This window comes from Zingiber officinale, chromosome 10B, assembly GCF_018446385.1.
Source record: "Zingiber officinale cultivar Zhangliang chromosome 10B, Zo_v1.1, whole genome shotgun sequence".
Taxonomy (NCBI): Eukaryota; Viridiplantae; Streptophyta; class Magnoliopsida; order Zingiberales; family Zingiberaceae; genus Zingiber; species Zingiber officinale.
In genome coordinates, this window is record NC_056005.1 from 1,223,379 (window position 1) to 1,236,606 (window position 13,228).

Consider the following 13,228-nt stretch of genomic DNA (forward strand, 5'->3'; position numbering starts at 1 on the left):
TTCCTTGACTTTGATTTTAACCACCATACCAACCGCTCTCTTGGACTTTGACCCAACTCAGAGGGCCACCTTATGCACCTTATCACATACAAAATAATTTAATGTTGCCTATAATATAAATAAACCACACCTGAAAAATGTCATTTATGCTCGTCTTATAGTGGTAGGTAAAATAATATCTTAAGATTCAGATGTAGTTTTAGAATCATAACATGAATAAAAAAAATGTGCTGCATTAAATCAAAGAATATTTTCATTGAATCTATTGATTGGGCTCAGCTCGTATACATTTTGACAAATTGCACCATCTTTTTCTTCTCCAATTCGCTTCTCTAGAAATTCAACATTGGAATTTACTTAGAACTTAAGGCCGCTGAGGAAGGTAATGCCGGTGTAAGGGATCCACTGGTTGCCCTGGATGAAGTTGTTCACCGTGAATTGTTGGGCGGTTTGCTTGTTGATGACGCGGTATCCTTTCCACTTGACACGGCCACTGGTTCCGGCGCCGGGACCGCGGTTGCCGTACTCGGCGTAGTACAGGGTGTCAAGGTATAGATTCCCGTCCCATGGCATCCACCCTTCGGGGCGTATCAGGTCGCCGATGGTGGACTCTATCACGACGGTGAGCGCGTAGGCCTTCCATGGGCGGCCGAGGTAGCTGGGGATCTTCAACCGGTCGGGGAAGAGCTTCTGGTCGGGGACGATGCGGCAATCCTGGATGACGAGGCCGGTGGCTTCCCTGGCTTCCGTGCGCCCGTGCGCCGTCACGATGTTCTGCTGGTTGTCCATGGGGCGGCGCACGACCATGAGGCAGTTCTGGAAGACGGCGGCGGAGTCGCCGAAGATGAAATCGACGGTGCCGGAGATGACGCAGTTGCGGTAGAACTGGCGGTGGGCGTGCACGTAGAGCGTGTCCTGGTACCCGTCCATTCGGCAGTTGAAGAAGGCCGCCATGTCGGACTGCACGCGGAGCGCCACCGCTTGGTGCTTAATGGCGCCGGCGGTGTTGCTGAATCCCATCGACTTGGCGATAAAGCCCTGTCCCACCACAGCTGCAGGAACAGAATTTAATCATGACTTAATTAATCAGCATCAAATCGATCGAGGAAGGAGATCGATCGAGAAGTAACTAATTAATTAATTTGTACCAAATGTGGCCGTGTTGATAGTGCCGACGCCGTCGACGAAGTTCTTGCTCCCTGTCACGATCGTCTTTCTTGGCCCATCTCCGTACATTAAGACTTGGTTCATGTCCTTGGTCACCATCACGTACTCCTTGTAGACGCCGGTCTTCACGTAGATCACGTACCTCCCGGCGTACCTCTTCGGCATGGCGTTGAGGGCAGCGTTAATGGTCTTGAAGTTGCCGCTCCCGTCCTGCGCCACCACCACGTTGGGCTTCAATTGCCCCCTCGATTGCGCGGCCAAAAGCTTCCTGTCGTGCCCTGAGAACCACGTCGGGTACTTGTAGTGGTCCGACAGAAGTCGCCGTCCTGAGGTCGTGATATTGAAGCTGTTCAAGTCGAAGGACTTGAAGAGCGAGCTGAGGGCGTCGACGAAGGCGATGGCGTTGCTGGTGACTTGCTGCGCCGTGGTCAAGCCCTTCCGCATCGAGTCCTGCAGTTCCGGCTGGGTGATGCCGTCGATGCAGGTCTCCTGGTAGGTGATGACGGCGGAGAGCCAGGACTTGATGTCGTCTGTGCGCCGCGCTAAGCCATCGACGTCGTGCGACTCTGTCATCGCGGCCTGCAGCTCCTCGGTGGCGTACTCCAGAAGCGACTTGCAGTCGGCGAAGGCGTTCTTGTTGAACTCGTCGGTGGCCCCGGCGCTGACATTGTTGGCGAGGTGGAAGGCGCCGTTGACCTCGTCTATGGCTGCCTGGAAGGCGGCCTGGATGAACGCCTTGGGATCGGAGGCAGAGGAGTTGACGGTGCCGACTGTGCGTATGCATACGTCGCTGTAGTCAGTCTTGGCGCAGAGTGCTTTTATGGACGTGGACGGCGATGTCTCCTCCGACGATGACTTGTGGTTGCTGTTCACCACCGTCGCGATCACGCCGATCACCGCGGCCACCAACAGGACCGCGGCGAAGGCGCCAAACACAGCCTGCTTCGCCATTTTTTTTTTTTTTGTTCTTTTTATTGATCAACTAACAAATTAAACTAAATTTGCGACCTTATTATCCTCTGCGTTTGATGATTTATTGATGAATTAAAGAGAGGATTGGAAGAGTGGGAGCCGAGGCTCCTAATGATTGAGACGGCCGCTGATATGAGGAACGAGCCATGATAAACTTTATATAGCACACGGAGAAAGCAAGTCAACGTCGAGCTACATTCATGGATCTCCTTCCGTCAAATTGATGGTAGTAATTAATTGAAAAAGTCAACCTTAAAAATATAGTCACGGTGGCTGTGGTCAACATTATCCATGGTAAAGAATTACGGAAGACCGTCCAAATGAACATAATAATAAAATCGGACGCGAGTCCGGTCGAATTTAAAGTGTTAAAATTTATTTGATAAAATAATCCAGTCGAGTTGAGTCGAGTTTAAAATAAATTAAATTTTTAAAATGAATATTCAAATTTGACTTGATTTATTTTTATGAGTTTGAGCTTGATTTATTTAGATATTATCAAACTCTTCCTTCAAGTTTGGTTCAAGTTTGACTTGAGTTTGGTTCGAGTTTGATTTATTTAGATATTATCAAGCTTTCAATTCAAATTTTTTTGATTGTTTGAAACTTTTAGTTGTTTGATTGGTTATTGACCTTGATAATTTAAATTTATTTATTTATTTATTTTATTATTTATTTAACATATTCAAAAGAATTTTATTAATGAATATGGTTCGTGAACATTGTTCATGAATAATGTTCACGAACGTTGTTGTTCGTGAACATTAACAAGTTGAACATATATATGTTCAAACTTATTTATTTAGCTTAAAAACTTATTCAAACTTATTTATATAATTAATTTTATGTATATTAAATGAACATAAATAAGATCTTACCAAATCGAACATTAAATTTATTCACGAAACATAATTATTGCCATCTATGGAGAAGAGTTCCATCAAATATCTTAACCCACCTAACACTAGAATCAAACTGATCATTTATTAATTAAATAATTATTCATTTATAAAACAGGAAATTTCACTTTTATATGGGTGACACTAAATCAATCCGACGTGGCAACACGTATTACCAATTAAACAATTAATATCGCATTAATTACTGATCTAATCTTGATGGTTCAATTGGAGTTTTATTTATTTATTGGTAATTCCACGGTCAACTCAGCAACCCTCGCCAACCCCTCGCTGCACGCGCCATGGTGGGTCGCACACGTGATCAAGTCCATCCGACCATCCCACCTTCCTAACATTAATTTACCAAAACACCCCTCTTCAATTTCTGCTATATTTAAAACAAAGTTTCAGTTTCGAAATTACTTAATTCCTACTTCTATTGATAAAAAATAAAATAAAAATATTCAAAGTTTTCCAATTATTCTTTGCGCTATTAAATATTTACTAAACGAGAAAATATATTGATTTAGTTGGGGTGTTATGGTAAATTAACATGGTCTCATCCTTTTCTGAAGTCCAGCCACACCAACCCCTTTCGTGTCTTTACAAAACCGGAGGATATCCAGCGCCACCTGTCCGCTGCTTCTTGATTGCCGGCGTGTACCTACCCCTGCCCTGACTGCTTCCCGTTGGGTCCCCTCTTTCAAATCCTCGCTTCCATCTTCCGTGGGCCACGGCTTGGTGCAGTCGCCGACCGCTGATCTGTTAGGGAGGCCGATCTTGGCCTCTGGTGATCTGTAGTGGGTGAAGGCTTTTTGTTTGCAATGGCGGCGGTGGCCGCTACGTCGAGCTTGCCTTCGTGTTCGTTTTTCGGTTTGGATAAAACCGGAAGCGGAAGCAGTGGCTCCTTGAGACTTACAGAGGGATTCTTTGAGCAGGGGAGGGTTTCGGCCATTAGTTTTCGGAGGCGCGAGAAACTTGACGCTTCGATCCGGTCCGGTCGGGCGGAGTTGAAGATTTCGTGTTGTTTTAAGAAAAATTCGGGTGAGTTCGTTTGGTTGAGGTTGTCGATTTGTCCATTTTGCTAAAAGTATGGTTTCAAAGATTTTTTTTTTTTGTTTCGAGGAAAAATTGCCTTTTTGGGCGTAAAGATAGGGGGAAAAGGGTTCATGAAAAAAAAAAAAATCAAAATCCACAATCATAAAATTCCAATTTTGCATTATCGTAGCTTGACGCCATGAATGAAAGAAACGATTCATTTGAATCTTCAGAAAAAATGGACAGGAAAATTGGGAATATTGGGAGCTGATTGAAATATCTGTCTTTTGATTTATCCTTTTCGTTCCTTCTCCGAAGGAGATAAGAAGCATGGGTGGTACACCGCGCCCACTCTATATTGGTTGTTATGAGACATCTCCCTTAACTGGGAGGCGTTTTATGATCGGTTCTGAAAAATTGTTATTGTTGCTGGAAAGTAGAAGACTTGTTTTCAACATTGGAGATCATTGAATGCCGGTGCTTGGGAGATGAGTTTCAGACCTATTGTACATTTTCATGGCCTAACTTTAGTGTTCATATCTAGTTTGTTATGTTCAATCCATCAATATAGTTCTCAGTAAGTGCTATTTTTGTATGAAAAGTTTCTCATAAGCATTATTGGTCAAAGAACTTTATGTCATTTATCAAAATAGTGGTTAGACATGCTAGATTTTGCATTTTTATATTCAATGTTATTATTAAATATTCTGCTAAATCTTTTCATGTTTTTCTGATAGTATTAGCAAAATGTTTTGGGTGAATTATAGACTGTGAAGCTATTGAATGCTGCAAAACTGTGGTCTAAGGATCCCTTCCATCCATATTATTCTTAATATAGCTCGAACCAAGAGGAGAGGAAGTAGAGTGCCATTTACTCCAAAGTGGTTTAAACTGTTTGCTGATTGCATTGCAACCCAACGTGTGTATGCTTTGTCCTTCCAATTTAGAGGGCATATTCTTCATTCATTGTGATCTTTATTGTCATGTTTGATGAAGACCTTGTTGAAACCTTCTTTTGATCTTTAGATGACCAATTTTCTCATTTACCAATATGTGATCTATGCTAAAAATTTGGTTTCAAAGAATTACAGATAGTTCTTACTTTGTTTCTCCAAGTTGATAGTTCTATCTCATATTCTTTATAGGTTCTTAATAAGTTAATTGACATCTTTTCTCTTGTAATGAAGGATCAGAGCGTTTTCATCATTCGGTTGATGCAGCATTGATACTCAAGGTAGGCAATGCTGCTTGGATATATGCTGTAGACTAGTCTACTCTGAAAGAGAGACAAGAAGTGCAAATTAGTACTTCACATCTCATAGGATGTTTTTTAATTTCAGAAAAGGTCAGAAGATGTCCTCCCCTACCTAAATGGAAGATGTATCTATCTTGTTGGTCAGTTATTTATTTAGGAAGGCATTACAACAATTTTGTTATTTTATTTAAATTGTTTGCGCCTCGAGCCCCTGTTATCAATTACTCTACATTTTTTATGGCAGGAATGATGGGATCTGGGAAGAGCACAGTAGGAAAGATCTTGTCTGAAGTACTAGGTTATTCTTTTTTTGACAGGTTTGTTCATATATATATAAGTAAAATATGCATTATCCTGGTGAACATGTATATATAAAATTTCACAATCGGCCATGTATGCGATTGTGACAAACTACAAATATTTGTTCATTTACCAGTGACAAATTGGTCGAGCAAGCAGTTGGCATTTCTTCTGTTGCTCAGATATTTGAACAGCATAGCGAAACTTTCTTCCGGGATAATGAGGCAAGTTCAAGTTACCTTGTGGGAAAATGGCTTACTGAATCTTTTATTATTGCTCACAACATGATAAAATTTTCGGTTTACCATCTCATTAAATGGATCTCTAGAAAATTGGAAAGTTGTCCTGTGAAATAGTGATGCTACAAGAAAGCAAGTTGTTAAGCTAGCTAGATCATCTTATTTTCACTGTCACCTTCTTAGAGTAAAGTGTTGAAGGATCTGTCTTCTATGAGTCGCTTAGTTGTTGCTACTGGTGGTGGTGCTGTGATACGGCCGATCAACTGGTACGAGATGGATGCATGTGATAGTTATGTACCACTATTTTGAAATCAACATGAAATATTAACTTATGTAATTCCAGGAAACACATGAATCAGGGAGTCACAGCTTGGTTGGATGTTCCTTTGGAAGCTCTAGCCAAGCGAATTGCTGCTGTTGGTACTGCTTCTCGCCCTCTTCTGCATCAAGAACCTGGTGATCCCTACACTAAGGTATTCTAGCACCACCCAGAAAACTTTTACTTGCATAAAAAGTAGTTGATACTTGATAGTAGGTTATGGATGTAAGTGGATGCTAATGATCTTTGTTCATTAAATGAATTTTTTTCTGTGAGAAACAGTGTCTCAGCTTCTTCGTCTTCTTCTTCTTCTCTCTCTCTCTCTCTCTCTCGTATTTTTGGTTAAAAGAAACTTGCATTATTAACTGAAGACTATCACCTTTATGAATCTTTAAACTGGCTTAGCAGTAATTTATCCAGTTGAGCTCTTTGTTCATATTCATTTGTCCTCAGAAGCAATCTATTTGTTAGTTTTTACATTTATCTTGACTGAATACCTTCGAAATTAGTCCCAAATTTCAGATTCTTCTCTGAAATTAAATGAGAAATTTTACTGTTGAAAGGTCGGTTAAGTGGAAAAGTCAACAACTAATGGTGAGCCAAAGACCGTGGAACGATGAGTATAAATAGATTAAATTTGAATTTTGTAAAGAAATTTTAGAAATTGAAAATTTAAGCCATATAGTTAACTAGATTGATCCTGAATATATAAAATAAAATTTCAATATTTACAAGAATTTTAGTTGGATGGATATATATGAAATTCCTAAGTAGAGTTGTAGATATCTCTAATATCTTTCAACAAGAAAGGGATTGATGGATATATTTTCTAAAACGAAGGAACTTTTAGAGTCTCCTTGCGTTGAAATGATCATAGCACTTGTATATATATATATATATATATATATATAGTATTGATATTGTGCGCGTCGCGCACAATATCAGTGTTTTTTATTTTTTTTTTAATTTTTTTTTAGTTTTTTGAATTTAAAAAATTCAACATTTCCTTATTTAAAATTTAATATATAGATATATCCCCTAAACACATTATAATACTCAATAAATACTTAAATTAATTTTATTTTTAAACCAAACACTATAACCTAATTAGAAAGCCTAAACCCTATAGGTAAAATCTAAAAAAAAAAATAGCTTTAACACTATACCCAAAGCCTGAACCCTATAAATAAAATCGTAAAGAAAATTTTTAATTATTTTTTAATTTAAAAATAAAATAAAAAATAAAAAAAACACTGATATTGTGCGCGACGCGACGCGCACAGTCGCGCACTGTGCGCGTCGCGCACTGTGCGCGTCGCGCACAGTATCAATACTATATATATATATATATATATATATATATATATACTTTTAAAAATCAGTATGAACAATTAGGAAATTATATCTACAAGTATATTATTCTTAAAAAATTGTGTATACTTCCAAAAGAATTTAAGAAAAAATAAATTCAGATTCTGTAGTTTCATATAAATAGACTTTAGTCAAAGATACGACTAAAGAAAACTTGCATAGAATCAAAATAATTTATGACATATACATCTTATTTTGTGATAAAATTTTGCATGGAATTTAATGGTAAATCTAGATCTAGGTAGTTGTTACCAAATAGTTAAAAATTAAAACTATTACTACTTGATCATAGTGCCTGTTATTGATCATCTTATTGTTGCCATTGTAGGCTTTTAAGAAGCTCACTGCACTTTCAGAGCAAAGAGGCAAGGCATATGCCAATGCTCATGCAAGAGTAGGCCTTGAAGGTACGACTTTGGTAACAATACTTTGCAAACTAGGAAAAAGTTTTCACCCCATTTTATCGATAAAAACTCATACCCTAACACATCCGGTTTAATCAACACCTTGCAGATATTGCATTAAGAAAAGGGCATGGAGATGTTTCTGCACTTACACCAACTGATATTGCACTGGAGGAATGTTTTACGATCTCATGTTCAGTTGTGCTTTTCTTTTTCCTCCAGCTTTTATTCGTTCAAAGAATTGTGAAGTATTATTGTTCTGTTTTGCAGGCACTTGTAATGATCGAACACTTTCTAACCGAAGATGCTGCCATCAGAAAGGGTCAGTTTATTTAGGGTCGGAGAGTATCTCATACATGATACATGGTTCTTTTCTGCCTTCTCTTTGTACCATTTTGAAATTTTCTCAACTGTAATGAGAATTTTTTTCGCCAATTAATTGATAAACAAATTAGATGCTTGAGGAAAAGTCCAGCATCTTCCCATTGTACGATTTACATTAGCAATTTAAATTTTGATTTCAGAATGCATAATCTTATTTTATTTGAACACCAGATTATCCGACGCACTGGATACTTAAAACGGTTATGTTCATTCTCAAGAAAATGTAATATTCTGATGCTGATGTATATCAATATAATGAAGAAACAAAATAGTTCATGTTGCATCGATATGCGTCAATTGTCGCAGATGTATGCCAATAATTAATAGAACTCAACCAAGATTAATCCAACTCCCTGAAAATTAACAATGTCACACCGGATTAATTAATTATTTAAGTAATTGAACGAATCACCCGTAAATGCAATCAAAATAGCCAGCAATCGATCGTCGAAATGGAAGAAAAATCAATGTCTGCTGGATAATTTCCATCGCCGTCACAATCTGATGAAGAAGATGGTGAGATCGGGGCCGCTGCCGTCTTCGGGGCTCAACATGTACAGAATCTCGGTGTCCTTCGACGCGATGACGTGGTCGAAGGCGGCCCTGACGTAGGCGATTTCTTCCTCCCCCTCCGCCTTCGCCGGCATCACGCCGGCGCCCATGGACACCGCCCGCAGCGTCTCCATCACCCCCAGGTCCTCCACCGTCGCCTCCCGCCGCACCCCGTATCCGCTCCTCTTGCCGTTGCAGAACAGAGCCCACATCGGTTCCTCCAGAAGCGTCCTCGACGACGAAGACGCCGCCTTTCCGCCGTTCTTCCCGCACTCCAGCGCGATGCGCAGCATGCCGGTGCTCATCTCCCGAAGCAGAACGTGCGTCTGCAGGGAGAATTCGACGAAGAGGGAGGGCAGGCAGCGCGGGTCCTCCTGGATGGAGAAGGAGACGCGCCCCTTGCGGCAGCCGAAGAGGGTTCCCGTGACGAGGTCACGGTGCCGCCTCCCCGAATCGGTGCCCGCGAGTGGAGATGCGAAGGCGGAGCAGGCGACGCTGGGGATCTTGCATTTTGGTGTGAAGATGGGGAGGGTGCGGCAGATGGAGCGGAAGACGCGGATGACGCGGGCGGGCCGGCGGCGGTGGCGAGCGGAGGGGGCGACGAGGGAGATCGTCGACTTCTTGGGTACCCCGGCCTCAGAGGCGCCTCTGCTCGGACTGCAATGCGGTGGCATTGCAGCGGCCAGGGCGGTGGAGGCGGCCATGCAGGGAGCGAAGCGGGTGAGGCCGCGCCTCAGACCAGTTGGCGCAGTCTGAGACGGAGAGACAGAAAGGCAGAGGAGACGAGATGAGGAGGTGAATGAAAGCGAAAGGGTAGGCGTTAATCGTGACCACTGCTGACTATTTCTTACTATTTTTCGCTGGTTGATTTTATGGATCCCACGCAACAGATCAACGGCTGGTGAATTGGGTTCACTTTTGGGTTAAAAACACACGTCAAAGTTTAATGAGTGGTTCGAGTTGGTTAAGAAAAAAAACCCGATCTGATTTGGGTCGGGTTACGTTCCGCCATGGACGCAGCAAGCCACGGAGCCGTCCCGCGGCGCCACCCACTCCTCTTCCACCAGATCTCCGTCCTCCTCCTCACCTTCTCCGCCTACGCCGCCTTCCACGCCTCCCGCAAACCCCCCAGCATCGTCAAGAGCGTCCTCGGCCCCGAGACGCCCTCCTCCGGCACCGGTGGTGGAGGATGGCCGCCCTTCGACGGCCCCAGCGGCCCCCACCGTCTCGGCGAGCTCGATCTCGCCTTCCTTTCCTTCTATGCTGTCGGCATGTACCTCGCCGGTCACGTTGCCGACCGCGTCGACCTTCGCCGCTTTCTCGCCTTGGGGATGCTCGCCAGCGGCATCGCCACGGCCGCGTTCGGCGCTGCCTATTGGTGGGGCGTCCACAGCCTGGGATTCTTCGTCGCCGTCCAGGTGGCCAGCGGGATCGTCCAGTCCATCGGCTGGCCCTGCGTCATCGCCGTCGTCGGCAACTGGTTCGGGAAGTCGCCCCGTCGTGGACTCATCATGGGCATCTGGAACTCCAATACTTCCATTGGCAACATCTTGGGATCGATCATCGCTTCCTCGGTGCTCGAATTTGGGTGGGGTTGGTCCTTCCTTTTGCCGGGATTCCTAATCGCCGCCGTCGGTGTCTTAGTTTGGATGTTCTTGGTCCCCGATCCACGAGATCTAGGGTTTGATACCGCCTTCAAGGAGGTCGAGATGAAGGAACCTGGCGTTGAACCTCTGGAAGTTTTGGATCTGGTAAATGGGGAGGAGATGGGTCTTCTTGGATCTGAGCAAACACCTGAAGTGAATTCAGTGACGGCAATTGGATTCTTAGAGGCGTGGAGATTGCCTGGCGTGGCGCCGTTTGCATTCTGCCTATTCTTCTCTAAGCTCGTGGCATTCACTTTCCTCTACTGGTTGCCATTCTACATTCGCCATACTGGTATGCCAAGCATTTCTTTCTTTTTTCTATTCATAGACCATAGTCCTAGTATTGCACTTCTGTAAACCTTTATCAAATTAGAGGATAAATGACTTGGAATTTCCATATAATGCAATTTTGGATGAACAAATCAATGACACTTCACGATTGTACATTTGGATGCAACTGAACTTTGATTTCAAAGATCTTCATGGATTCTATATACCTGCAAATCCACATTTCCTTAAGAACATACAAATGTTTGGTAGTGAATGTGTGTGTTCTTTGTTAACGCCCAAAATAGTAGACTTGGAAGAGTTTTGAGTTGTGTATTTGTTTAGAACTATAGTATGCTTGCTCTCTAGGAAATACTGCTTGATGTTAAATTGTCATGGCCGAACTTGAGGATTGATGACCTAATAGTAGATTGGGTACGCCTAAGTGCATGGCTAAAATTCTCAAACTCAAGCAAATATCGATAGACATTATAAACCAAAGTTAATAATTTAACCATATGCAAATGCCACTATAAAACTTGACATCCTTTTTAGGACCCAACATTTAACTCACAAATCTAAATCATCATTTGCCAGGAAGTCGAGTTTATTTTAATGGAGACTTCACTATCAATAAGTATCTTTCTATTCAACCCTAAACCCTAGGAGACTAGTTTTTTCTAGCCATGCTCTTGTTCAATGTTCTAACCCAAATCAAGCATCTAGGCAAGCCATCCTAAATTACCCATGCCATTGCCATTAGGCCTTAATCAGGTTTTATGTAAATGTCACAATGTTTTTCTTGTAAACTATTGGCATATAATACTTGGTAAGTGTATCATGGCTGCAGATTGAAATGCGCTTGGCCAAATTTTACTTATCATGTTTTATTGGACCAAATAGCATGGAAAAAAAAATATACTACTCATCAAGTGATATTGAAATTTTCTGTCAAACATGATATGTTTTGGAAAATGTTAATATCTCATCTCATTCCATTTATGCATGATGTTTTTACTTGGACAGGAATAGGAAGGGGAAAAGAAAGAGAAATAAATATTTGGTGAGGAGAGGAGGAAGTTCGTTCTATTAAATTTTCACCCAAATCATTTGGTTGAAATGGAGGGTTTTTTAGGCTGTAATACACATAAGTGAAATTACTCTATTTTTTCACAGTTAGATTCAATAAATAACATGAATGGAAATGGGAAAAGATAATAAGATCCTTCGTTTTTTTGTTTCTGTTCACTTGGAATTATTTCTCTCTTTTCTCTCCAAGTAAACATGGCGCGATCTACATTGATGTTGCTGTTTTTGTCATTGTAGATGTGGCCGGCAAGCATGTATCACATAAAACTGCAGGGATTCTTTCAACAATATTTGATGTTGGAGGTGTACTCGGTGGAGTATCAGCAGGAATTATGTCAGATCGGCTGAATGCTCGTGCCAGTACTTCTATATTTTTCCTCTTTTTCTCCATCCCAACACTGATTGCTTACAGATCATATGGAAGCATATCAATGCAACTCAACATCAGTTTAATGTTTCTGTCTGGATACTTTGTTAACGGCCCCTACTCACTGATAACGACTGCAGTTTCAGCAGAGTTGGGTACGCAAGATATGATTCAGGGTAACTCGCGAGCATTGGCTACTGTCACGGCAATTATTGATGGTACTGGCTCTGTCGGGGCAGCATTGGGGCCCTTGCTTACAGGATATATTTCAACTAGAGGTTGGAACAATGTCTTTCTGATGCTGATCTGCTCTACTTCTTTTGCAATTACCTTTCTGATACATCTTGCTAAAGCTGAAGTTAGGAACAAGATGAGTGAGAGAATAACCAGTGGAACGTGATAGATCAAAGACAGAAGTATACTAAAAAAATATTCTCATGTTGTTTGTATTCCAATTCTTTGGCTTACTAGGAGCGTAGCTGTCCTTCGTTTGCTCCTGATAGGTTGTATTTACCTCAATCATATACCACTGGACCATTGGAGCCAGCATACTTAGTGTTTCATGGAGTGATGGTTATCTTGATTCCATTCTTCTCCCTTGCAATGTTCCAAATTATCATTGATGTTTAATGTGACCGTGAATATTAGTTAAAGCTCATTGAGTTTTTGTGGTTATTGAAACTCAACAGAGCCCTAGAGGATTCGTAATTTTGAACAGGAAGAGTTTATTTACGGAAAAGTTTTTAATTATTTTTTTTGTTTTGTTTTTTGTTTCTTGTTTTTATCCTCACACTGTATGTTATCAAATACAATAAGTTAAATACATTTATGTAATCAGATGGACAGTATTCAGCTAAACGCGGGTGGCTGTATTTAGTTAATCTTATTGATGATTTTTGATATTTAATTCGTTTATAGTTCTTGTTGCTCTCTTTGTGCAAGTACATTACTCTTTATTT

The 13,228-nt window shown here is 41.5% G+C and overlaps 4 protein-coding genes across 6 annotated transcripts; 2 read left to right on the plus strand and 2 right to left on the minus strand.

Annotated features, from left to right (window-relative positions):
* Window positions 1-316: 316 nt before the first annotated feature.
* Window positions 317-2,118, minus strand: LOC122030359 (pectinesterase-like). Its single transcript, XM_042589569.1, has 2 exons — window positions 1,149-2,118; window positions 317-1,052 (listed from the first exon to the last, which is right to left on the minus strand). The coding sequence occupies exons 1-2, from the start codon at window positions 2,116-2,118 to the stop codon at window positions 358-360; spliced, it is 1,665 nt and encodes a 554-aa protein (XP_042445503.1). The 3' UTR covers window positions 317-357.
* A 1,523-nt stretch (window positions 2,119-3,641) lies between these two features.
* LOC122029896 (shikimate kinase 3, chloroplastic-like) lies at window positions 3,642-8,515 on the plus strand. 3 transcript variants are annotated; one of them, XM_042589035.1, is made up of 10 exons: window positions 3,642-4,082; window positions 5,264-5,310; window positions 5,417-5,471; window positions 5,576-5,648; window positions 5,768-5,855; window positions 6,054-6,136; window positions 6,214-6,343; window positions 7,889-7,967; window positions 8,074-8,138; window positions 8,235-8,515. In XM_042589035.1, exons 1-10 carry the CDS (start codon window positions 3,863-3,865, stop codon window positions 8,298-8,300), a joined length of 906 nt encoding a protein of 301 aa, XP_042444969.1. In that variant the 5' UTR covers window positions 3,642-3,862; the 3' UTR covers window positions 8,301-8,515. The 3 variants fall into 3 exon arrangements, with proteins under 3 accessions (XP_042444969.1, XP_042444967.1, XP_042444968.1); XM_042589033.1 differs by having other exon boundaries at window positions 8,074-8,515; XM_042589034.1 differs by having other exon boundaries at window positions 5,270-5,310; window positions 8,074-8,515.
* A 259-nt stretch (window positions 8,516-8,774) lies between these two features.
* On the minus strand, window positions 8,775-9,669 carry LOC122028560 (protein MIZU-KUSSEI 1-like). Its single transcript, XM_042587403.1, has one exon. The coding sequence runs from the start codon at window positions 9,602-9,604 to the stop codon at window positions 8,843-8,845; it is 762 nt and encodes a 253-aa protein (XP_042443337.1). The 5' UTR covers window positions 9,605-9,669; the 3' UTR covers window positions 8,775-8,842.
* Window positions 9,670-9,872: 203 nt separating this feature from the next.
* LOC122030206 (putative glycerol-3-phosphate transporter 5) lies at window positions 9,873-12,984 on the plus strand. The gene is made up of 2 exons (XM_042589381.1): window positions 9,873-10,838; window positions 12,140-12,984. The coding sequence occupies exons 1-2, from the start codon at window positions 9,911-9,913 to the stop codon at window positions 12,667-12,669; spliced, it is 1,458 nt and encodes a 485-aa protein (XP_042445315.1). The 5' UTR covers window positions 9,873-9,910; the 3' UTR covers window positions 12,670-12,984.
* Window positions 12,985-13,228: the final 244 nt, after the last annotated feature.